The sequence below is a fragment of the Sminthopsis crassicaudata genome, chromosome 2, assembly GCF_048593235.1.
Source record: "Sminthopsis crassicaudata isolate SCR6 chromosome 2, ASM4859323v1, whole genome shotgun sequence".
Taxonomy (NCBI): domain Eukaryota; kingdom Metazoa; phylum Chordata; class Mammalia; order Dasyuromorphia; family Dasyuridae; genus Sminthopsis; species Sminthopsis crassicaudata.
Genome location: NC_133618.1, coordinates 39765812 through 39792194, shown reverse-complemented (window position 1 = coordinate 39792194; position 26383 = coordinate 39765812). Strand labels below are relative to the sequence as shown.

General features: G+C 37.5%; 1 protein-coding gene across 1 annotated transcript in view; it reads right to left on the bottom strand.

The window, feature by feature from the left end:
* HYDIN (HYDIN axonemal central pair apparatus protein) overlaps positions 1 to 26383 on the bottom strand; it is a 414007-nt gene that overhangs the window by 192798 nt on the left and 194826 nt on the right. The window contains 2 exon segments of the mRNA XM_074285934.1: positions 22095 to 22247; positions 24215 to 24379. Of these exon segments, the coding sequence (XP_074142035.1) occupies positions 22095 to 22247; positions 24215 to 24379 (318 nt within the window).

The following is a 26383-nucleotide window of genomic DNA, read 5'->3' as shown; positions in this document are numbered from 1 at the left end:
ATCACTTACATAAATGGAATGGTATGATAAATATTTATTAAAATTCAAGCACAGAAAATGCCACAAAATGGAATGTTATAATAAATGTTTACTAAAATTTCAAGTACAGAAAATGTCACAAATAATAATGAGGCACAAATCATCACACCAGGATGCTACCAGTCTTTCTTAAAGGGACATAATTCTGATCTTGTCAATTATATTTTTTGAAATTACATTTTATTATTTCAAAAATCAACATAAATACAGCTTTTCTCCTCCTCACTCCACTCTGACTCAATTGAGATGGAAAAAACAAAAACCCTCATACAATCAGATATAATCAACGAAAACAAATTTTTACAAATTGGCCAAATCTGAAAAAACAGAAATTATACGTATATCTAAACATACATAAATATAGATGCACATATATTTACATAGATATCTCTGTGTGCATATATATATATATATACATATATACATAATTGTGTATGTATTTAGGTGAGTGTATAAAGAGAACATATGTGCCATGTTCCTATATTAGAGTATAAGCAGTTTACCCTGGTTTAGTACTTTAGGATTATTCATTCACTTTTACTTTTGCATGTTTTTCTTTACTCCAGTGTTTGCACTGCAAGCATTTTACCTAACTCTTTTCACCAGGAATACTTTGAAATCTTCCTTTTAAATAAAGATCCATTTTCTTCTCATATGATTAAACTAAGTTTTGCTGAGGAAGCCATTCTTGACCTTTGCCTTATGGATTATTAATTTTTTGTTCTTTCAGAGTGGTGGCTGCCAAGTTGTATGTGATCCTCACTGAATCCAAAGTACTTGAATTCTTTCTTTCTGGCTGCCTGCAGGATGGTTTTCTTTGGCCTGAAAGCTCTGGACTTTGGTCATAACCTTCTTTGTAGTTCTCATGTTGAGGCTCCCTTCAGGCAGTGATGGTGGATGCTTTCTATTTTCATTTTGCCCTCTTGGTTCTAAGAGATCTATACAGTTTGCTTTTAAGATTACTTGAAGTAGAAATAGTTTCATTTATGAAAATATTTTAAATGCTTTTTGATACCCTTCTCCCCACCAAAAGACCGTCTGCATTGTCTCTCTAGGATCCTAATTGAATTTATATCCAAGCTATGTTTTCCTTTGAGGTTTTGCTTACAAATATTTTGGAGCGATTCTCTTCTTTTGGATTTGTGACTTGGGTATCTCTTTTACTATAATAGCTTTTTTATAGTGGGATTCATTCCCCCCAGTCTGCTTCCTGACTCTGGACTTGATGTGAGCAGGTTTCATGAATGTCTGGAGAGAGGTCAATGCTCATCTTGTGATTTCTTTGCAATGGTACTGAGTGCTAATTTATTCCTGGATCATAAGCGTGACTCAGGCTGGAGACCTGCAACTTCGTGATGTTTCCAAAGTGGTCTGATCCAGAGTAGTCAGATTTCTGATCTGAGCTCACCTGGGTTTGGTTAAAAACTGCAGCTTGATGCTGGATTCAGCCACTGACTAGTCAGCTGCACCGCTCTGCTATTTCAGTGTAGAATTACAGCAAGCTTCCCTCTAGGAATCCTTTGGCCTGGGATTTCTGTCTGATTGTGATTATTCCTCTGCAGGGTTTACACCTGGCTAGGAGTGGAACCCGAGACTCCTCTTTGTTCCTGGGGTCTGAGTCCCCCAGTTGCTGCTTGCTTCTGGACGTGTTCCTCTCTGTCCATAGCTCTTTGTCCTCTCTAGGCACAAGTGTCCTGGATTTTGGCTTGGCGGTGGATGGCACAACTATCCCTACACTTATAGAGGCTCAGTGACAGAGCTTTTTGTGTGGATAGGAGTCTTTGTGCAGGAGGGTGTTCCTTGTGAACGATTCCTGGTCAAACCGCATCCGCAATATGCACAGACTTCTGTGTCTGGCTCCCTTTCCCAATCAGAGCTAGAAAAACAACTCATTGAGATTCTTTTCCTTGGATTTGCCCATTCGTTTTTGGCTTAAAATATTCTAGATCAATTTGGAGAAGTGTTTTGGTTTTTTTTTTTTTTTTTTTTTTGGTTTGTTTGTTTTTTTTTGGGGGGGGTTGTTTTTTTTGCAGGGGGAAAAAGGATATTTATTATCTTTATTCCTGTTACTTTGACATCTTTTCTTTCCAGGATCATCATACATTATTATCCCTCACATGTTTTAAATTACTCTATAGGACACTCAGTTGTCACTTATATTAAAATGTATTTATATATATATATTCAAATATATCAAATATACAATTTCTTTCTTTTTTTGAATAAGACTTCATGCCATCAGTAAGATTTACTATAGATTTATTTTGGGGGGAAATGGCTTATGGAATATTCATTATCCCTTTTAATGCTAGTGCTTCCTCTGTTGATGATTACATTATTTTTCCTGCATATATCTTGTTTGCACATAGTTGTTAGCATGTTGTCTCCCACATTAACACTGTGGACTTCTTGAGAGGTTTTTTTCCCTTTCTTTTTGTATTCCCAGTACTTAAGACAGTACATAATAAGTAGTAGCTACAGGCTTCTGGTCATTTCTCAGTAGGGACCTTGGATGAAAAATTCACTGATTCTGGATTCTCGATCCAAAGTATTTGTGTCCATGTTCTTCTCTGTCTGTCTATGTTTCTCCTGAATGTCCGTCCTCTCTCTCTCTCTCTCTCTCTCTCTCTCTCTCTCTCTCTCTCTCTCTCTCTCTCTCTCTCTCTCTGTCTCCTGTCTCTATCTCTCTGTATCTTTCTCTTTCTCTGTCTCTTCTCTCTCTGTCTCTCTCCCTGTCCGTCTCTGTCTCTCTCTCCCCCCTCTCTGTCTCTGTCTCTCTTTCTTCATGTCTTCTGTGTCTGTGTCTCTCACTGTCTCTCTTTTTCTCTCACTGTCTCTTCATCTCTCTGTTTCTCCCTCTCTCCCCCTCTGTCACTCTCTCTCCCTCCCCCTCTCTCTGTCTCTCCCTTTGCCTCTCTGTGTGTCTCTATCTCCTGTTTTTCTGCCTCTCTCTTCATGTCTCCTATGTCTGTTTCTCACTCTCTCTGTCTCTGTTTATCTCTCTCTTCCTCTGTCTCTCTCTCCCTTCCCCTCTCTGTCTGTCTGTCTGTCTCTCTCTCTCCCCCTCTGTCTTTGTCTCTCTGTCTCTGTCTCTCTCTCTCCCCCTGTCTGTGTTTCTGTCTCTGTCTTCCTCCCCCTCCCCCTGTCTCTGTCTGTCTCTCTGTCTCTGTCTATCTCTTTCTCTTTTTCTCACTCAGACAGACACACTCTTCTTGTGGATGAAACTGTAAGAGAATTAGAATTGTGCAGTTCTGCTTTCATTTAATATCACAAATTGTGAAAAGGTAACTTGATTATCTGGAGGAGGATGTTACTTGTGGAGCTTGAATTCTTTCTTGCTTTCTTTGACTTTCAATGCCGCTTCCCCCCCCCCAACTTGAGGGTTCTATTTCCTTAATTCTATTTTCACATATTGGTGTTCAAAGAATATGGTCCAAATAGCACCATAACAACTGGAATCACAGATAAATCCTTCCACATTTCCTTTGATAGACAAGCTTGAATAAACTAAAATCACCCCAATTCCATACATTTATTCCTCTTCATAAAATTCCACACTTGAAAATCCCAGAAAGGCACATCTGGAAACAGAGACCAATCCTAAAATCTCCTTAAAAGTGGCGGCATCTTTGTTATATATCAGAGAAGGAACCATTCCTATACAAAAAGGAAAAGTTGAGCTATCATCTTTGAGGGAACTGTCATATATGCTATATTATCTATATGAAGATTTGGAAGCCATAACATCCTACTTTTGTATTCAACTGGCCATAAAGAAATATTCTTTAATAAATCTCTCTAAAATATGTTATATTTCTCCATAAGCTTCTTCCTTTTTTCCCTTTCCTAGCATGAATAACACTGAGTTACCACAAAAATATTTCATTTGGAGAAATTTCTGCTGCCAAATATAGGAATCCAACTGAGTACTCAGCTCTAGTGAATGGTCCCAATTTGTCCCTAAATCTATAATCTAGATGTGATCTCTACCCTGGGATTCAAGCTAGACATTCCATTCAGCAACAAAATTCTATTCAGCCACACATCTGTTAAGCCTCCACTATGTGCAAGCTATTTTTCTCAATAATACAAATTTAGAGACAAAAAGGAAATTCATCCCTGCCAAAGAACTTGTATTGTCCCAAAGAGTACAATATATACACACATCAAGAAGCATAACATAATTTCAGAAGGAGGAGACGCTTAAGAGTAGGGGAATCCGGTTCAAATTTTCCCAGAAGGTGGGATTTGAGCTGAACTTTAAAGGAACTGAGGGACATGAGGATGCTAGCCCTAAACACAGCTTGTGCAATTATGGAATAGGAAATAGAACACCAAACTCAAGGAACAGCAAGTGAGCTGGTGGGCTAGATCTAATAGAGAACATAAAAGAGAACCCAGAGTCAGAGTGTGAAGGACTTTGGATGTGAAAAGGGAGCTTGCATTTTATCAGAGATCCCATAAACAGCTATTGAAGATGCTTGAGCATGGGAGGGGCAAGATCACACTTGTGCTTTAGGAAAATTATTTTGGAAGCTATGTGGAGGGTGGTTTGGAAAAGGTAAGAAAACTGGAGGAAGAGATGAATCGGGAGGTGATTGCAATAATGCCGGGGAGAGGTGATGAAGGACTAAAGTAGGGAAGTGGCCAGGGAACTGGAAAGAAGGGGAAGGATTCAAAAGGTAGCCTCATGATCACAGATTTGGGGCCAGAAAAGACCTTGAACGCCATTTAGCCCAACTCCCTGATTTTAGATGAATAAGACTCTGGTAATGCTAAATTTTCAACTGCCTCCTCCAAGTCATTTTTAATATTATTGTCAGTCTCCCAATCGATGTTTCCCAGCACCACAAAACCCCAAACTGATCTGTCTACTCCCTTCTCTCGGCTTCTTTTCTGAAAGTATGTTTCTGGTCGTGGCTCCACCAGCTTCCCAGTCACCTGGGTTTGGAAGTTTTGGGGTCACCTCTCATCTCCCCTCTCCTCATGATGTATACCTGGTCAGTTCCCTAGGTCTGTCTGTTTTTCCTGCACAAATCTCTCCCACATTGCTTTCCCCCTCCCCATCCATGCTGCCCTCGTTCAGGCTTTCACTGGCTTTCAATGGGGGCTATTGTAGAAGCTTCATACCTGGGTTCCTCGTTTCCTATCTCTGCCTTCCCTAACATCAATTTTGTGGAGCATCAAATTGGTCTTCCCATTGCCTGGCTCTGAACAGGTCACTCCTTTGTTTAAAAAGCTGGCTTCCTAGGTGATGGAATATGGAGCGTTTGATTCCCCCCTCCTTCAATCTGCCTTATTTCAAACTATTCCCTTTCATGCCGTCTCTATTCTGGCCAGCCCTCACTCTCCTGCTTCTATGCATTCACCTGTTGAAGTGCTTCTTTCTTTGAAATCCAGCTCTGAGGCTTTTCTTTCATGAAACTTTTCTGATCCTTCAACTAAAATGATCATTTTTTTATCTCAATTCTTCTCAGAATACCCGGTCCGCACTTTTCTCTGTCATTACTGCATTCTACCAGCATCGTAGCTATTTATACTGTCCCATTAAATTATAAGCCTCTAAAGCAGGGACGGTATTCATTTACATTTTTGTATTTCTAGTGCCTTGAATGACCTATTGAACACAGTAGGTGGTTGATAAATGTTTGCTGACTCGAATTGGATATTAATGTGGAGGCATGATATGGGAATCTAATAATATATCTTGCCAAGCTGAATCTTGCACTTAATAAAACTACAGATTAATCAACTGTGTGTTTAAATAATGGAGTTATAGAAATGACTTATAGATAGGGATGGAAGGAATCCAACAGAAATATTGAATTTTATTCTGGGTAGAATTTGATCCAAAAAGAATTTGTATATACTATACTTTAGATTCATAAATGACAATAATGGAAAAATTCTGAACCTTGTGATCATAGAATTGGAGCTGGAAAAGATCCTGTAACTCACCTCATCCTACCACTTGTTACAGAGAAGGAAATTGAGATCCAATGGGCTTAAGTGACCCACTCAAGGTCACACAACATTAACAAAATTGGTCTCTGAACTTAGAACCTCTGAAGCTTATCACTACATCATGTGATGATTGTAAGATTCAGGGTTTTTTCCCCAAAATTTTTTTCTTCAATTTTTTTTACCCTAATTGGTTATGTACAAAAACATTGAAATATTAAGAAAACAATGAGGAAAAATCTCTGGTTTTCTATATTACCATTTTGCACTTGTATAAAATGTGATACTTAAGTATTAGTAACACTAATAGCTTCATTATTGCCTTTAAAAGAAGAGCAGAATCCCATAATCTGCTTTTGTGAGCAAGGTAGAATGGTCCAAGCATTGACTTCAAAATAATCATTCCTAATTCAATTTCTTAATTCATCTGCAATACTTCTATCTCCAAAGTGAAAACTTGTAGTAACTTCATGTCATGATGAAAATTGTTATAAATTCCAATTTTAATTTATGTTATATGTTTGCAGAGGGATATATAGCTGTTTTTTCCTGTAGTTTGATGAAGTCTTATATAAAATATATCTTAAGAGGAATGGCTATAGTTATCCATTCAATATGTGTGTTTGAATATATATGTATATATGTATATATATTATATCTCTAATATATCCTGAATAATGCCCTCATTCAAAAAAAGTATGACTACAGATTTAGCAAACCTGAATGATCCATGTTTCTTTTTTCTTAGAAGTAGGAATATAGCTTGGGAACAGAGTTATATGGGAACCAGAGGTTCTAGGTTTTCCCCCCCAATCATTAAGAAGCCAAATGGAAAAGAGAAATAGTTCTCCCCTATAGTGGCCTAGGGCCAAGGAAGTTTTATTACCTATTTTCTTTAAAATGGCTTATTTGCTTCTTTTTTGCAAAAGCAAAAACCCAAAACAAAATCCAGTGCCACACAAAGCCAGTGGAAATTGTTTTGAGAACCCCTCCCCCAAAAAACCTTGTTTTCTGTGTCTGGTCAGTAGATCAGGTCAATTCACAGAACTATAACAACCAAGAGACTGTCACCAGAGAGCATTCTATTTCTAGTCAGGGGATGTTAGCTTGAGATTGACATATACCATTTCTTTTCTGATTCACCCTGACACAGGATGCTGGACTGGAACGGAGACATGATAGCTGTTCTCTGGAGGTGAATTGGTGAGCCTTCCATCTGACGAAGTTTATTAATCAGTGCTTGGCAAGAAGTCAAGTAACAGAGGCAGAACAGTATGCAACATGGCAGAGCAATATCAGACAGAATCCTGCAGGCTATAACAATAGCATGCTCCTGCCAAACTCAAACTCCCCAGCCCGGTGACTCTGCAGTTTGAGCTTGTTGACAACTCTCCTTTCAGAGGATGTTGAGCTAGGAGAGGATTTGGTCTACATTCTTTTTTCTTCTTTGTTCTACTTTATATATTATTTTTTCTAAGTAGAAAGTATTTTTTATTCTTTTAGGAAGGTACATGAAGTTAGAACATTGAGTTAGTGGGAGCCCTCTTGTTCCCCTATAACCTTCTCTTCCACGTCTCCATCTATGCTGTACTTGGAATGGGCTCCTAAAAGCAAGAAAGATCCTTTTCATCTCAGAAAGCATTGAAAACTAAAACTAGGGGCTTGATTTTTTTTTCTGATTTCTAGTCTTAAGGTGATATAAAAAAGCTAATACTGCAGATTAAATTTGAAAATCAGTTGTTAAACATTTATGAAAATAGCACTGGCTGTACCAACAACCAATCAATTAACAGATATTTATTAAGAGCTGAATATGTGCCAAACATTTTGCTATGCACTGATTCCACAAATAATGAAAATAACATTGGCATTTATGTAATGCTTTAAGATTTGTAAAGTACTTCTATAAATGTTCTCTCATTTGATCCTAATAACTACTCTGAGAGACATTATCCCCATTATAAAGTTGAAGAAAACTGAGCCAGAGGTTAAGTGACCAGCAAGTGTCTGAAACAGATCTTCCTAACTCTAAGTAAATAATAGTTTACCTACACTACCCACCTAACCTCCAGCACCAAGGACAGCACTCCCAAGCAGCCAAATTTCTAATAGGTTCCTCAACATGCTCTTTCCTTTACCCTCATGACAAATGACATGCATCAATTATTCCAGTATTCTGAACAGGGTAGATAGAGACTCAGTAAGAAAATTGTTGACCGATTCCTCCTGCCTGAGCAGAGAAGCATGAAGTACCATTCACTGCACACTGACACACTTCTCAGAATGGATTTCACCGTTCCCCAGATGAAGCTGAAAATGTTATTACAAGTTTTCTCATTGGATTATTTTGAATACTTATTTGGGATTCAGGGATGCATGCTATTGTTTGCACATAAAAAAATCACTCACACAATAACACAGAGTGTGAATAAGCTGATAGAGTTGCTATTGTGTTTGTTAATGATTGTGAAGCCCAAAAGAGATAAAAATATGTATTGTATTGGATCTGAAAGCAATTCATCTTCCATTTGAAATTCATAAAAAGTTTTCTTCAGGGAAATGAGAGTAAACAATAATAGGAAAGCAAACTTCAGAGTCCAGAGTCAGAAATAGTCTTTTTTCTCTTGTACTATTATTCTAGTAGATAATCTGCCTCCATCCCATTTATATAGATGGTGGTGTCTCAATTCACATGTCTCTCTTCCCTAAATCGAGTCACTCTGAGAACTACTCTGAACAAGAAATTGGAAATTAAGAACTGGAAGATCTTCGAGAGACACTGTATTTTTTATTCTTTTAGGAAAGAACATGAAGTTAAAACATTTGAGTTAGTGGGAAATCTAGTATATTCAAGAGCCGGCAGAAAACTAAACTTGAAGGAAACTTGATCAATCTTACCAAGGTTTTATAGTAAGGTTGAGAAAACTTCTGAAGGGACACAAACAATCCCAATTTCATCAGTCATGTGTCTGCTTTTTCTAACTCTTAGCCCTCTGCTGAGTCCCTGGCTCCCCATTTGTTCCTCCTTACCTTTTTTTTGTATTTTGGTAGCAAGAAAAATAACTAGGAATTGGAAGATAATGAGGGAAGATCTGTACAAATTAGACTTTCAAAGCCAGCATCCATTCAGCAATTGTTTTGATGGTTTATTAGGCCATGTCTGATATTATTCTGCCTCTACATCAAAAGGCTCACACAAAGCAACGAACTTCTGCCTTTTTCATATCATATATGCTCAAATGGTGGCTGCATTTCTAGTTTTTTCAGGGTAGATATAAGGTCGGTCATTATAAAAGTGTGGCCATTACATTGCAATGCAATATTAACTTACAACAACTATTAAAACCACAGAAGGTCAAAGCTAGAAGAAAATCTCATCTACCTTTTCCATTTGCTAAACAGGAAAACGATGGCTCAGAATGGTGATGTGATCTGTCACTAGGCAGCCAGTGACTTCCACAATTCCTTCTTCACTCATTACCTCTACTAAATGTATGTGGTGGGAGGCCTTTATTCAGAGATGGAGGAGGCTTGCAACTGCCTGTCAGGTAGACTCTGCTGCAAGAAGTGGGTTACACAGACAGACTGCATCATGGCACAAATGGTCCCGAAACAGTTTGGCCCATTTAAGGAATCCCCTTGCTCAGGCTATAAAGACTCACTGGGCCTGGCCCTGTTTCCTGCTACTTCCAAAGTTTGTTCCAAAGACTTTAATAGCAAAGAAGTGCAAATCTGCAAAAAAGTAATAAGAACAGCAAATCCCTCTCTCTTATTCCAAGAAACAATAATGGAAGAGGGGTATTTTTAAGTTCCTAAATACATGGCCATGGCACTTATATAAAGTAAGCTAATTGACTATGCTCAGTTTCTGTCTTGTAGGAGCTTGATTGGAAAGGGCATCGACTCTAACTCAGGAGTCCTGGCTGGTGCTTATACCAGCTTTTACCTTGCTGTAATTTTACTCTCTGGACCTTGTATAATGGAGAAAAAAATTCTTGACTCACTTACTCCACAGGGATATTATAAACATAAATGAATGCTTTGAAACTGCTCCATAAATGTAATGTTTATTATCAGACTATAGAATTATAGTCTAAATACTTATACTGCATCATTTTCATTTGAAAATTGTAGATAGAGCTATTTCTTGGTGGAACCTATCAAAGTGAAACCAGATAAATATAAAAAGATCTTAGAACTGAAAGGGATCTCAAAGGATCAAAGCCAACCCTCTTTTTCTATAGATGAGGGAACTGTCATCCAGAAAAGCTAAGTTAAGTTCCTACAGTCGTATAGGTAGGAAGTAGCATGCATGTAAGGAACTGTCATCACTTCTGTTCATAGATGCGTTAGTTCAAAAAAAAAAGATAAATTTTTAGAGCTGAAAGGGGCCTTAGAAATCAATTGATCAGTATGTTAAAAAATAAGTGTACTGATTCTTTCTTCCACCTATATCTCCATCTGATTATCTAGCACTCTGAAAAGCCCTTGTGTATTTCTAGAAATCTAATTTCTATAATCTAATTATCTATACTGTCTCTATTAACTATATTCTAATTCTTTCTTTCTTCCTTCCTTTTTCTCTTTCTCTCTTTCTTTCTCTTTCCCTATCTCTTCTCTTCTCTTCTCTTCTCTTCTCTTCTCTTCTCTTCTCTTCTCTTCTCTTCTCTTCTCTTCTCTTCTCTTCTCTTCTCTTCTCTTCTCTTCTCTCTCTCTTTCTTTCTCTCTCTCTGTCTCTCTTTCTCTCTTCCCTATCGTAGACTGTTAAGCTTCTTGAGGACAGGGACTATGTCTTATTTATCCTTTTATCTTCCTCTGATGCCTAATAGAGTATGTTGCATATAGTAGGTGCTTATTAGATGCTTGTTGGCCGAAGAGTGAATTATCCAAATTATATCTGTCAACCAACCATTAGAATTTTAGTTTGCCATGATCTTTTGTGTGTCATCATCATGAAAATTATTAAAATGGTGAGAGCAATCTTGTAGCCATGGAATAGATTTTATATATATACATATACATATACATATATGTATACATACATACATGTATGTTATTTTATATGTATGTATATATATATTAAATGACTAAATTTTGTAGGTGAGAAATAAAATATACACACACATCTATGCTATCTACACATATATCTTGATTATCCTGTACACCTATGTGTATATAGCATAAAAATGCGTATTATGCATTTTGTGTTATATATTTAATATATATTCTATATTTCACCTACATGCATTTAGGGAGGGTCATTTAATACAAGGGTTTATGATAATTCAATTTATGGACAATTCAATCGTCCAGTTGACACAAACTTTAAAATATCCCATATTATATTTATAAGCCTTCTCCAAATTTACTAAAAGAATGGCTCTACCTTTAAATCTGTCCGAAGATCTTTTAGATGGCAGCTCCATTCTGCCCGTGTTTGCAGGATTTAGTTTTTATACAATCTATATATTCATCGAATATAAATGGTTCAGTTTGAGAGAATTCTTCATAATGACCTCATACTATGTGGTTTATACTTCCACCTAGGATTTTCCTTAGGAATTTGACCCATCAGTTCTTTTTGTAGTGGCTAGAAACTGGAAAATAAATGGATACCCATGAATTGGAGAATGGTTGGGTAAATTATGATATATAAATGTTATGGAATATTATTGCTCTGTAAGAAATGACCAACAGGAGGAATGCTGAGTGAAATGAGCAGAACCAGAAGATCACTGTACACTTCAACAACAATACTGTATGAAGATATATTCTGAAGGAAGTGGAAATCTTCAACATAAAGAAGATCCAACTCACTTCCAGCTGATCAATGATGGACAGAAATAACTACACCCAGAGAAGGAACACTGGGAAGTGAATGTAAATTGTTAGCACTACTGTCTATCTACCCAGGATACTTATACCTTCGGAATCTAATACTTAACGTGCAACAAGAAAATAGGATTTACACACATATATTGTATTTAGGTTATACTGTAACACATGTAAAATGTATGGGATTGCTGTCATCTAGGGGAGGGAGTAGAAGGAAGGAGGGGAAAATTTGGAAAAATGAATACAAGAGATAATGTTGTAAAAAAGAAATTACTCATGCATATGTCATGCATATGTACTGTCAAAAAGAATTGTAATTATAAAATTAATTTTTTAAAAAAGGAATTTGACTCATTTTTACTTCTTATCTGGAGTAACTTCAGTTCCCTTAATACTGAACCAATATAGAATGTAGAAATAATGTTAAATATATAAAAATATAAAAGGATTCCTGTTTGGGCTTAATTAAGAAATTCCTCCTTTGGTGAGCTCTACCTTTCCCAGGGGCCCCACAGTTGCTCTGGATTTTTGGTGCTACCTTTCCAGTTTTATTATACATTATACCTCCCCCATCTCATTATGGAGTCCAGCTAAAGGGCCTTGTTTTTCTATATCTCCTATCCTTTGCACAGCTTATCCTTCTTTCTGGGAATGCATTCTCTTTTCATCTTTACCTTAGAATTTCTAGTTTCTTTCAAAACTCAGTCCAAATACCATTTTCTACATAAGGCCTTTTCTTTTCACCATGTCTATTTTTGTTGTCATCTTATTTGAATTCATGATAACTTCATTTTTACTAACCTGAGAAGAAATTCTGCTCTAGCCTCTAATTATAACTCTGAACTTTTATATTTCCAATGTATTGTAAACAATATGTTGTTGGATTCTGATGTTTGATCCTCACCTCTTTTGTTTTAATGGATGAGTTCCTCCTTGTATATTCAGGGTTATGATTGTTGTACATTTCCCTTCATTATATCCTCTTGTATTTTTCTCCTCATTTGCCTCCTGTACCAGTGCATTTTGTCAATATTAGTGATGTATGAGTGGAGTGATCTGCTTCAGATTCTCTTCTTTCTTCCTTTCAACCACATCCTGATAACTGGTTTTTGCCAATTTTTCCCCTTTTAATTATCTCTTCATGATCCATTCTTCAAAGCTGAAATTTGTTTGTGACTATTCCCTCCCCAAGCCAGTACTCTCCCTTAACTTCTCCCTCTTCCCTTTCATCTCCTGTTTCCCAATTGAGTTTCATGTATTTCTACATCAAATTCTTTGAGAGTGAGATTATGTAGGTACTCAACCTTCTTGGTCTGATTCAGATGAAACGCCATCCTTTCTCCACATTTATATACTTTTTGTTTTATAAAAATAATTTGGAGAAATAATAAGTTCCCCTTTCTTTTCTTTTCTTTCTCTCTCTCTCTCTCTTTCTTTCTTTCTTCCTTTCTCTTTTAGGCTCTGCTTCAAACTTTCCCACTCATGGCTTTGCCAAATTATCTGGTTATTGGTGCTTGTGCCAGCTTCTCCAGTAGGACTCATCTTCCATTATCCACAGTTTCTAGCTATGTTTTATGTAGTGCTGGAATGGACATAGGGGCCTACTAATACTTTTCTTTGGATTTGTTGATCATTTTTCAGTCAATAGAATTATTCCTTCTCTATCATTACTAGAATACAAGTAGGAGAATTGGGTTCTTGTGGGACCTATCAAGCTGCCATTTCATGGACGTCATGTCTCCTCTCAGCCTTCTCTTGTCTAATTTCCCTCTTCCTTTACCTGCTCCTTACTTGTTATAAATAATTGTCTTTTCACAGAATTGTGCATCCAATAAAGCCTCTGAGGCTGAAATGTAATAAAATATGGATTCTCTGCTGCTTGCACTAATTTTGGCCTAAGACCACCAAAACCCCCCACAGGTGCTCCACCAGACACCACTACACCGTCCATGTGGAACCATCAGTTCTAACAAATGGAGAAATTTTTAATAAGCTATTTTGTGGAGAAGTTGCCCAAGGGACGGGTGCACGAGGTGGTCAGGAGGAGCCGTACAAGGTCTCTTCGAAGGACTGTAAATGATTGTGTGACATGGGACACCCTGTCCCAACATGGCATGCCCGCCTCAGAGAAGAGGCAAAGCAGAACTGAAGGAGCTCAGGACACTCGTGAGATAAGCAAAGGGGGAGAATCTGCCCCAAAAGTTCACACGGACTGTTTGTGCCTGATCTTGGCAGAGCCCTTCAAGCTGCTCAGCCATAGTCAGACACACTAAAACTTGACTCTGACACAGGGATGGCTTTGGTTCTCTTTGAGAATTGACAACCACCACCAGTCATCCCCCCGACTGAGCTCCATTTTCAATGTCCTTACAGTGTGACCCCTAGAACTGGGCACTATATTCCAGATATGGTCTGACTAGGTCCTGGATGCTGGACTTCTCAGTACAGACTATTCAGAGCAATTTCCTGCTGCTCTTTACCTCTGGTTCTTGTTGGCTCGAGAAGAGTTCTACTTGGACCTAAAATTCCTCTCCCGGGTCCAAGAGCGCACCCGGTAGACAATACTTCTTCCTTTTTTCACCACAGCAACTCTGCTTCTGTTGGTTTGCCTTCTTGTAGCTACTGGCTGGGTCCAGAACTCTTCTCTCAGCTGCCTCCATCAGCTGCCATTTTCAGGTTCCAGAGAAATGAGGTTGCGTCTCTCTTCTCCCCATCCTTGTCTCTTGACAGCACTTCAGCCTTCAGGCACCTTTTGTTAACATCCTGTTTGCTTATGGTACTTTGAAATTTTTATAAAGATCATAGAACTATGTAATTTCCACTTAAACCTCACAAGAAAGAGCGCTAATTTTAAAGACATTCTTATTACAAGTCAAACTCTGCTATTGTGATATTGGAATTTTTTAAAGATCACAGAATTAAACAATTTTCACTTAAATTTCATAAGAAAGAGTGCTAATTTTAAAGACACATTCATATTATAAGTCAACTCCTCCATTGTGATATTTTACAAAGGACCAAAAAAAGAAAGTAAGGGAAGTAAAATTAGTACCAGCACATCAAGCTGGATCTTGGAAGGAATTATGACACAGTGGGAGAAAAGATGCTACAAAGATGTACACACATATTAAATATGTGCATATATACACGTATGTTTCTGACTTTAAAAAAGATCCCTCCCTATCACTTTTCCCCCTTCCCACCTCCCATTCTATGCAGCTAATGCTAATCATCTGGAGCATTTTCTAGAAGGGTGCCTTCTTTTTCTGAGGGTACTTTGTGAAATGGATTAATAATTTAGATCTTGTCCAATGTAATTTCTTTGCTTTTTTAAAAGGTAGATAATGGTAACAAATTTAGGAACTTTTAAATTTACTCTTACCAAAGACAAGTCAGTAACCTTATACAATAACTTTATGTCATTATTAGGACTGAGTTCATACTAGTAAAATAAACCTGAAAGAAATTCTTTTTTCTCTTACTTGTATAAATAAAATGAATGACTCATTAGTGAAACACAAAATGTCCAACATTATTACCATTATATTTAATTTTAATTACTTACGGTAGAAGTGGAGTAGTGTAAAATTGACTTATTGGTGATTAGACTATCACTGATAATACATCCCTTATATTTCCAAAGTATCTAAAAGTACAGTTAGGGGAAGTCTGCAATCCAAAAAAAAATTCAGTGGCTTGGTTGGTTTTAATCATAACAGTATTTATGTAATGTTCGAAGAAACCTTACAATTATCCCATTTTATTCTCATAACTCTAGGAAGTGAGAACTATTATGGCCCTTATTTTATAGACAGGGAAACTAAGGCATATGGGGGAGAGTAACTTGTCCAAGATCAAATAGCTAATAAGTTTCAGAGGCAGAATTTGAACTCAGGTCTTCCTGACTCCAACTTGAACTCTATTCACTGAGCCATCAAGATACCTAAATTATAATTATATTTCTTTGTGTCCTGTATCTATTTTTTCAGGTCCTTTTAAAGATTTTTAAAGTTCTATTTTTGCCACTCTTTAATATCTCAATAAATCTCCATTGTCAATCAGGTGACTGAACCCCCAAAATGCTATTAATCAGACTAAGCCAGTAGCAGCTAACTGCTGTCTTTTTGCACATTTACCATTTCTCATGATTCTCTTCTAAAGGAAAAGGCAAGTCTTAGTCATTATCAGATAAATCAGGAGCATAAATAGATCCATCTTGGAGAGGACATGATTCACTAGTCCTGTGAAAATCATAGTAATTGAGCCAATCCCTTGTGATGAACCTAACAAGGCTGTTGACAGATCATCTGAAGGGGAGATGATGACTGCCCCAGAATTTATATATACCATGCCATCACACTGTGTATGGGAATAGGAAGTGAGCACCTAAGAGGTGAATGCCTACTACATTAGAATCATTCCTCACAAACAATGGAAACTCAACTGATTTGTAAGATATTGTGAGACTCTGCGACCTGCATACAAAAGTCTTAGTCCCTGAGAACCGCTGACTTTAAATAAACTAGGACCTCAGTATTCAGAGGGATAATGATCCAGAGAAAAAGAGAAATTATATCTCCATCTCTCTCCATATATATATATATATATATATATATATATATATATATATATATGTATATATATATATATATATATGTATATATATATATATATATATATATATGTGTGTGTGTGTGTGTGTGTGTGTGTGTGTGTCTATATATATATATATGTATTTGTCTCTGTGTGTATGTTTGTATGTAAATGTATATTTCTTCCTATCAAGTGCTGAGCAATGGACTCAATTTAGCATGGAACATCCATAAAAAGTAGACATAAATCTTACAGCCCAATATGACTAATTCTTGCCATCAAGCTCACTGAGAGTTTTCTAGTTGTAGGCTTTTTCCAGCTAAGAAGGGCATTTGTTATTACTTGTATATTTCTTGCTGAGAGACTCTTTCCAGCTCTCTCCTTGCATTCTAACATTTACATCTATTTCCCTGAAGTCCCAGGACCTCGATGAATTGTTCTGGATATTCTTGTTTAAATCCTCATCAGAACAGGGCCGAGAGGAACAACCACCATTTAAGTGGTTCCATGGTTGAGATCAAGGAAGACTCTCTGTTCAGCAGTTAATAGAAGCACCAAATCAGAATACCCTGAACCCAGGAACCCCAGCTGGATATTCTTGTTATAGGAAAATAAATCAGTCATCCAGGCTGTGGAGTCTCCAGGGATGCAGCTGTCCCTCCACTAAACAATATTTCTTAGCACTTTTCATTGAGAAGCTAAAAGTGCCTTCCAGATGAATTTATCCTCAGAAAATTCCTGTGAGAGGAGACTTTCAGCTCCCCATTTCCTACTTCCACAGCTACTAACAGACATATTTCTACCAGGCTCTGTAACTCCTGCCATGTCAAGGCTGAATGACAGGACCACTGGTGCTCTAAATCGACTGATGGGTTGGGCTGCATGTAGGGAGAGTTGACAGTCACATAAAATGAAAAAGGAGGTAGAACAATCCTTCCCAGCAAGGACTCGGACAAGAAAAAGGGAATCAAACATTCCTGGCAGCTGTATTGATTACTTTAATTATAAGAAATAAGGGCTCTCTAGCCTTGGCTTTCTTTATTTCTAAGAAAGAGTGAATGATTCAATTTAATTCATTAAGAACTGTCCTTGTTTTAACAATAGCCAGCCTTTATATATCATGCTTTAAGGTTTGAAAAGAGCTTTACACACGTTACCTCATTTGATCCTCTCAGCAATCAAGGGAGGCAGGCACTATTTTTATATCTAATTTACAGATGAGGAAACAGGCTGACCAAGGTCAAGTGACCTGTGCAAGATCACACAGCTAATGAGTGTCTGAAGCAGGATTTGAATTCAGACACTCCTGACTTGAGGTCTAGCACTCTCTGCATTGCCTACCTCGCAGATTCCAAACTTAATACTGAATGAGCTCAGAAAGAAAGAAAATTCCAAGTTATTTCTTTCTGTAAGACTACGTTTGCATTGAATCTTTTGGTCATGTATAGTACTATACTTCCAAGTTAATGTTTAATTATAATGATTTCTTGCTTCTTTTAGAAATTTAGATGATTTCTGGTTGGCACACTTTAAGTTCTATAACTGTTAACAAAGGCATGATTCTCTGAGAAAGTCAGCAAAGGAAAACCCCAGGGATTCTGAACTCCTGGATAACTACTTACAGATCCCCTTCCCAACCTCAAGTCCCAGCCCCGCTCCCCCTTGGAGTGCCCACCCCAGCTGGGTAGCAAGCTGAATGGGATACTGAATCTGCACAAGAAAATGAGTGTTTCAACTCAGCTTTGAATATTTATAAACTATATTCTTTTAAATATTAACTGGCAAAGTAGTTTTTAATTGCATTAATGATACATGGGGGTTTATCAGCTTTTGGATTAAGCCTTATTTAGGATTGGTTTACAACAAATATTTTGAATTAGATGTCTCAAAGGTATCCCAAACTCAACATGTCATCAGTTAGTCAATGAATAAGTTATCTATTAGATACCCACTCCTTTCCTTCTTAGTACTAAGAAAAATAAATAGTTCCCTCCCTCAAAGAGTTCATATTCTAATGGAGGACATAATATGTAAATAACTAGGCACATACAAAATTGATAAGAAGGGGAGGGAAGGAAATGGTAAAATTGTAGTAACAAGGATTCTCAATTCACCTCTCAAAACTAAAGACATTTAACCACAAGATAAACTAAATAAGGAGTTGGGGGAGGGATAGACTTTTAGAACAGATATGATGGACCTCCAGAAAACTGAACAGAATAGAAAGGAATATACCTTTTTCCTCATATACAGCTTCATAGAGATTGACTACATATTAGGACATAAAAAGCTCACAAATAAATATAACTATAATGTAATTAAATTACATTCCAAAAAATGAACCTTAGAAGCATAGATTAAAATATAATTGGAAACTAAATAATTTCCTAAAGAATTGGATCAAAGACCAAATCATAGAAATAATGCTTTTTACTAAAGATTATGACAGCAATAAGACCACATATTGACATTTGTGTGAGGCAGACAAAGCAATACTTAGGGCAAAATTTCTTTCTCTAAATACTTAATCCATAAAAGAAAGAGTAGAACAATGAATTAGGCATACAACTAAAAAAAACACTAGAAAAGGACAAATTAACAATCCCCAGTTATACATCCAGTGGAAATCCTGAAAATCAAAAGAAAGATTTAAAAAACCAAAAAAATTGAATTAAACAAAACTAAAATAGGGTTTTATGAGAAAAATAATAAACTAGATAAACCATTTGAATTTGAAGAGTAGAAGGAAAGTACTAAATTAGCTGGAAGGACAGAACAAGAACCCTATAGGTTGAGATTTGAACTTAGTCTTGGGAAAACCAAGAAGGGAGAAGGGAGAACATTCCAGGCATGTAGATGTCCCAAACAGAATTATTATGCTCATTCTCTGGTAATGCACTCTACTTTGGCCACCCCGTCTCCAGTTTTGTTCCCATCCCAATCTACTCTCCACTCTCCATTAGGTTTTCCCAGAGTGTAGGTATGACCATGTTATTCCTAACCATGTCAGTAAATTACAGTGGCTCTCTAATACCTCTAAGATAACAGAAACCCTTCTGCTTCATTTATTATTATTTAAAGCCCTTTTAAATCAGGAATTATCTTACTTTCAAGCCTTGTTACATGTTATTCCCTTTCATTCATGCTAGGGTCCAATTAAACTGTCCTTCTTACTCTTCTGCATACACATTCTTCCCCATCTTTCTGCTTTCACACTAGTTGCCCCACCTCAAGTTTGAGTTCCTCCTCTTCTCTATCTCCTGGAATTCCTCATTCCCTTCAGGACTGAGCTCAAATACAACGTTCTTTGTGACCCATGGCTGACACTCTTCCAGCTTCGACTAACCTCCTTTACAGAACTGTCTTTGCATCGATCTGTATCTCTCTCGTATTTGCCTATATATATATATATATATATATATATATATATATATATATATATATATGTGTGTGTGTGTATATATATATATATATATATATATTTGTGTGTGTGTGTGTGTGTGTGTATATATATGTATATATGTATATATATTTTCTCTCTTGGTAGAATGTAAGTTCTTCATGTTTATTTTAGACCTTTAATGCCCAGCATAATACTGGCATGGAGTGAGTTGTTGATTAATTAGTTGATTGAAAACTTTAATTGATCAGATGTATTATTTTTATTTAAAAAAAACACTGTCCCCCAAAACTAGATGAGACTGGATGATTTAAAAATCACTGTTCTCCCCAAACAAAACAAACAAAAAAACCAAAACTAAAACAAAAAAACCACCCAAACCCAAAGAAAAGAATTCACAAAAACCCAAGATATTATCTTTCAAGAAGCCATGTTTCACAATAACTACCCAGAACTATTAGAATGAAGATAAAATAAAAATTGGAAAAAAGAAACCTATAAAGGATACTTCTGAAAGAAACCCCAAACAAATACAATCATATATGTAATAGTCCCCATCCTAAGTTTCCAAGCCAAAGAAAAAAAATGCAAGCAGACAGGAAGAGATTTAGTACCAAGAAATCCTAGTCGGGATTACTGTAGTAATAGAAAAGAAAAGAGAGTTTAGAATATGATATCATTGGATTATTGATATAAAGATGTAAGGGACCTAAGAATCTACTCACAAAAATATGTAACCAAATTAACAGAACAAGAAAAGGAGAATCTTAAAAAGAAAATCACTAAATAAATAAATAATAAATAGAACAAACTACAAATTAGCTATTAAAAGAATGACACCAGGCTAATATGTATAAGTGAATTAGACCACACACATTTAGTATACTCATAAAATGTAAAATCACACCAATCTGAGAGAGGTAGGTAATAAATTGGGCAGCAGAATTAGGTCCCAAAAAGATCCTAACAGTTTTAAATACTAGAGCTAAGCCTAATAAAATAAAATTAAACAGATAGAATTATAAAGTCCTAGATATGGGTACAAAATCCACTCAAATTCAAAAGTTTAAGATGGGGAAGCATAGTTATATAGAGAGACATTTTATGGCTGGAAATTCAAGGACCCAAGCATTTTGAGATACTATTTTGTTTGACAGAGAAAGACAATCACCTTCTGGACTGAATACTTCTAACACATATAAAGGTGGGGGTGGAAGGGCAGGGAGCAGGGGTGGAAAGAGAGAAAATTTCAAAGAGACAATAAGTGTTTTTCCCCTTTCCTCTGAAAATCCATTCTCTCTAGGTGAGTAAAGGAGTCCCAGTCCACAAAATGAAGAGGGAACCCAGTTGCCAAAGCATGATCAGTTTGCTGATTGAGTATATACCTAGCAGCTCTGCTGTCTTGCTTGTCTACACTATTCAGTGTCTATACAGTAATCTTCCTGTCTCTTGGCAGAGAGGTGCTGAGCTAAGGCTACAAGATGAGATTTAAGATTTTTTTAGACATGGGGGCAGCTAGGTGGCGCAGTGGATAGAGCACCAGCCCTGAATTCAGGAGGACCCGAGTTCAAATCTGGTCTCAGATACTTAACACTTCCTAGCTGTGTGACCCTGGGCAAGTCACTTAACCTCAGCCTCAGAAAAAGAAAAAAAAAGATTTTTTAGACATGGCTAATGTGTTTCTTTGTTTTGTTTGAATTCACTTATTTATTGGGAAGGGAAGGGGTGTATGATGATTAAGATGCAAGAAAAAAAGAAAAAAAGAACACCAATAGAACATTTCAAAATACACATAAAATAACAAAAAAGTTCAGAAGGAAATGCTAACAAAAAGCATGGTTGTATCTTGACCCTGTTCAATTTAATATCCATTTCAAAAAACAACTGTATAATAGAAGTTCATAATTTCAGATCCAATCCTTTTCATTGTTTGTATATTGAAATTTTGTTTAAGCAATAAAAACACTTAGAAAAAACAAGTACATTTAGAAAAAAAGAACTAGTTGACTTCTGAGCTATTTTCTAGAAATTATTTTACAGGCACTTACCTTAAAAATAAGTCCCCATTTAGTACTCTTTCCTTTATACCAAAGTGCATCTTGCAGGCATTAAAGCAACAAAAAGATTATAATAAATAATAAAAAGTGGAAAGAGACCATATTCAACCCTCAAAACATGCAAATTTAATTACCTTTTGGACTTCATTTCCTGAGATATGTTGGGTAGCATTGGGATTTCCATTTTTACAGTTCCATCGCATACTCACCAAATGTGCAGTAAAACAGGCAGTGATGAAGGACTGATTAGAGAGATGGAGAATCTTGGTCGCGTCCTTTAGGACGTAGATGTTGCCAAAGTCGATTTTGTCAGGAAACACGTTGACCACAGGGCCTTCCCCAATGCTCCTTAAGTGGATAGGCTGTGTCCAAAGAGAAGGAAAGAACAGAGAGGACACTGACAATGACTGACTCATGATTTTCATCCAGATTGTAAATTCTTACACAAGGGCCTCCATCCCTTCTTGCTGGCTCCAGCCCCGTAAGAACCAGGAACCCTGGGCTCCCGGGTCAGCCCCGGCCAAGGCCTGGATTCTGTGGCTAGCCCAAGTGCCAGGGGACATATCTTAGGAGAATGTGCTTCATATCCCCTGTCCACGAAGCTTCCGTGCTTCCCTGTGGCCACTAGGACCACATAAAACCTCCTCTGGCTGCCATTCCCAGCTCTGTCGGCAGACCAATAACACACAAGTCCCCTTTGTATCCTTGGGCCTCCTCACTGTTCCCTTGTGATGAGAACATTCTCTCTCGCCACATCCTCTCTGTAGGGAGCACATCTCAGGGACCAGCTCCTACACAAAAGCCTTTTTTGATCCTACCTGTAGCTGGTGCATCTTGGGTCATTCTGTATATACACCACATAAGTTGTTTCTGCCTGGCAAAGTGCAAACTCCTATTTGGCTTTTGCAGCCCCAGGATCTAACACACAAGAAGTGCTCGAAAATTCCCTCTCCATTTAAATTTCCCAATATGCCTCCAAGATCAGTTTAGAGCAGAATCAGGCTTATGCTTCCTTCCTTTCCAATGAATCAAGTATTCTTTCCACAATCACAATCATTCCACATCCAGGCAGGCAATACTCTTCAACAGTACAGAGAGCAACATCTGCTCCTCCTTCACTTGCTAATTCTGCATATGAATACGAGGTTTTAAAAAAGGGGGAAATGTCAGGCCCATATGCACCAGCTCCCTAAGAATCAAAGGTGGAAAAAATATTCCGTGTCTGAAATAGTCGAGTACATCCCAAGGACTAGTGCTCAGCAGCCATCTGAGTTGTTAGTTTGACTTATAAAATGACTAAGGTTAACCATACAGATGTCTCAAGAAAACAGCTCCAGAAAGAGCAGAATCTCTCTGAAGAGAGGTTTTTTTTGAGTGCCTGGAGATAAGTGGGCTCATGTCAGGATTTTCAATAGACTGTTCAGATATATAAAGGCAGAAGAATTCATTGAAATCAATTAGCGTCTGTATCTTTGAGGCTTTTAGGCAAATGAATGCAAGAGGTAACAGTAAAATGTTCCCCAATGAAGGAAAAAACCTAACACTATGGACGGCAGGATCTAAGCATGGAAAGGTCTAACCCCATCTCTATTTGCAGATAGTGTCAATTCCTTTAAATAGGTGCGAATAGCTTTGACTGTTAGGGAGGAAAAAGTCTGTCTTTTCTGGCTACTATTTGGGATGCTGAAGAACTATGCGATTCATAAGTGAGATAGCTCCTGTGGCATCTAACATTCAAAAAGCAAAAGCCGTTGTGATTATTCTGACTCTCAGCAAACACGATCACTTGTAGAAAATGTAAACTGATAGCTTAGTCCTTTGTAAGTGAAGGTTAAGCCAAAGGGTTAGGGATAAGAGTTATCCTGTCCCTCCCAGATCAGCATTAGGCTCAGTACTAATGAGTGTCACATTTAGAGAGACCACAGATTGGAGAGCCGAAAGGGACATCAAGGGTCACTGGCTTCAAACTCCCTGTACTTTACAAAGGAGACAATCAAGTATCATGATGCAGTAATCTCTCATGGAGCCCAGAGAACCCTGAAAGTTGTTGACTAAAAGTGATTTTAGCGAATACACATGATAAGAGAATATAAACCTCTTTTTTTACCCACCTGCATAAGCAGGTAGTAGACTAACTTGGAGAATTTATTCTTAGTAAAGGCCCCATAATTACAATTTTCTCATTCTGCAACTCAAACAAAAACTCTAGAATTTCTAGAAGTTGGAAGATAAGAACTTGCATTATGGGGATGGCCAATAGCATGGAAAGGTCTAACCCCATCTCTGTGCCCAGATAGAGCAACGCTCATTCGCATTTCCACATTCTCACCAGTGGCGGGTCCTTGCTCCCAAAGACGGAGATGTACACGTTGCACTCGTGTTCTCCGAGGATCTGAGTCTCCAGGACCACCATTAACTCCACTGTGCTCTTGGGGTTGATAATCCCACAGGGGTTTGGAGTAGAAAAAAGTACAGTAGGTGACTCCTCATATTCCTAGAGGGGAAGGAGGGAGAAAACCCAATGATAATTCAGTAAACAAGCTTAGTCATCAATGGAACATAAATGTTATTATTAAAAGTTTTTGAAACAAAGACAGAACATTTAAAAACTATTAAAGCTTAAAATAACACTAAGACATTTACTTCTGAGATTTTGTACATGGGCCATAAGAGACTGTCAAGATTTTCTAGATGATGACCCTACCTACTGATTATCATGAGAACTAATTCTCTTAGCTTTGTGTCAACTGCAAATTTGATAAACACTTCATTTATACCTTGATAAAGCCAGATACCAGATCAAGCTCAGAGCCCTCGGACACTGATTGGAGAGGATCTACCAAGTTAACATGGGATCATCAACATCTCCTCTTTGGGTTTGGCCATCAAACCAGCTCCAAATCCATCTAATTATACTATGATCGAATTCATGTGTCACCATATTTTTTGTAATAGCAGCATAAAAATAGCATCAACTGTTTGCTAAAGTCTACAGTGTGCCTCTATACTACTTTAGTCATGCTCTCAAAAGAAGCTAAGAAGGGTAGTCCTTCATGACTTCCACATGATGAAGCTATGCTGCCTCTTGTAAACACCTTTGCTTTTTCTTGATGTTCACGAATCATCTCTTCAATAATCTGTTTTAGAATTTTCCCATAAACTGTAGTCAAGCTCACTGGCCTATAAATGGCTAAATTGACCTATTGTTTTTTTTCCTCTTTGATGTTCCATGACATCTTTCCTGTTTTCCAAGATCTTTCAGATGTGTCTAACTGTGACACAGTCATCTCATTTGCTAAATTTTTTTATCATGTCATTCTGCTAGACTCCAGGTGATTTGATTGATCAAGAACACTGGACATTCTTTATTTATCTTGAGTGTTTCTCAAGGACACGGTCCTTGTTAGAGAAAAGAGAAGGGAACTCAGAAGGAGCTGGGGATGGAGGGTGACTGCTATTAAAGGAAGCCTCACTTCTCCGGGACTCAATTTCTGTCTAAAAATGAGCAAGAGGTTGAGATTAGAGGATTTCTGAGGTCCTTGACAGCTCTAAATCTCCCATTTCATCATTAGGTTCTCTTAGATCTGAATTTCTACATTCTCTACCGTCCTTCTGAACATGCTCCCATTTTCCAGGGTCCTCCCTAACTGAAGACAATGCTCCATGTGTGTTCTGGCTGCTATAGGCATTCGGTGACCTATCACATGCTATGACTTGGACACTGTACTTCTTCCAAGGCAAGATGAGCTTCTTTAGCAGCTGAGTCTCACTGTGTGCAGGGGGATCATTTTATGTTTCTATCCCCAGGTCTTTTCTCCATGAACTGCAAATTTAAACCAGGTCTCCTTTCAAATATGCTTGTCCAAGTGCTTTGGGAAAAAAACAAACAAACAAAACCCAAACAACTAAAGGGAGAATTTTCCATTTAAAATCTACAACATTTTATTTTCTTTATTTGGGCCCATTATTCTAGCCTGTTGACATCCTTTTGAACTTAACCAAAAATGTTTTCTTTCTAGATGCAGAGTAACAAAAGGTTAGACAGCCTTAACATATGAAGTCGCACTAACTTCTTTTCCCCTCTTACTTTCTGGCTCTAACTTTCCAGGCTTGCCAGTCCCTTCTTGAATATTAAACAATTGCATCTACTTAAGCAGCTCAAGCCATGGTTGTGGTCAATCAAACCTCCTTCCTCCTGACCTCCCATGACCCATTTAGTTTTGTACAATTATCTGCAGCTCCCCCTTCTGCCTTCTCCTTTAATTGGCCCTACAACTTCTTCATCAAGGGTAATTTTCCTGGGACTTTCACAAGGCTGGCACCTGCAGATGTTTGCTCCTGCAGCTGGAGGGCCAGCTGAAACCTTCCCTAGACGCTCCTGAAACTGAAAGCGAGGATTAGCGTCCGCACATGTCAGGGAACGAGGTTATTTACCACGATTTTCTTTCTCCATGAAGGAATCCTGAAAATCTGCCAGGGATGGAGGCAGAGATGATTA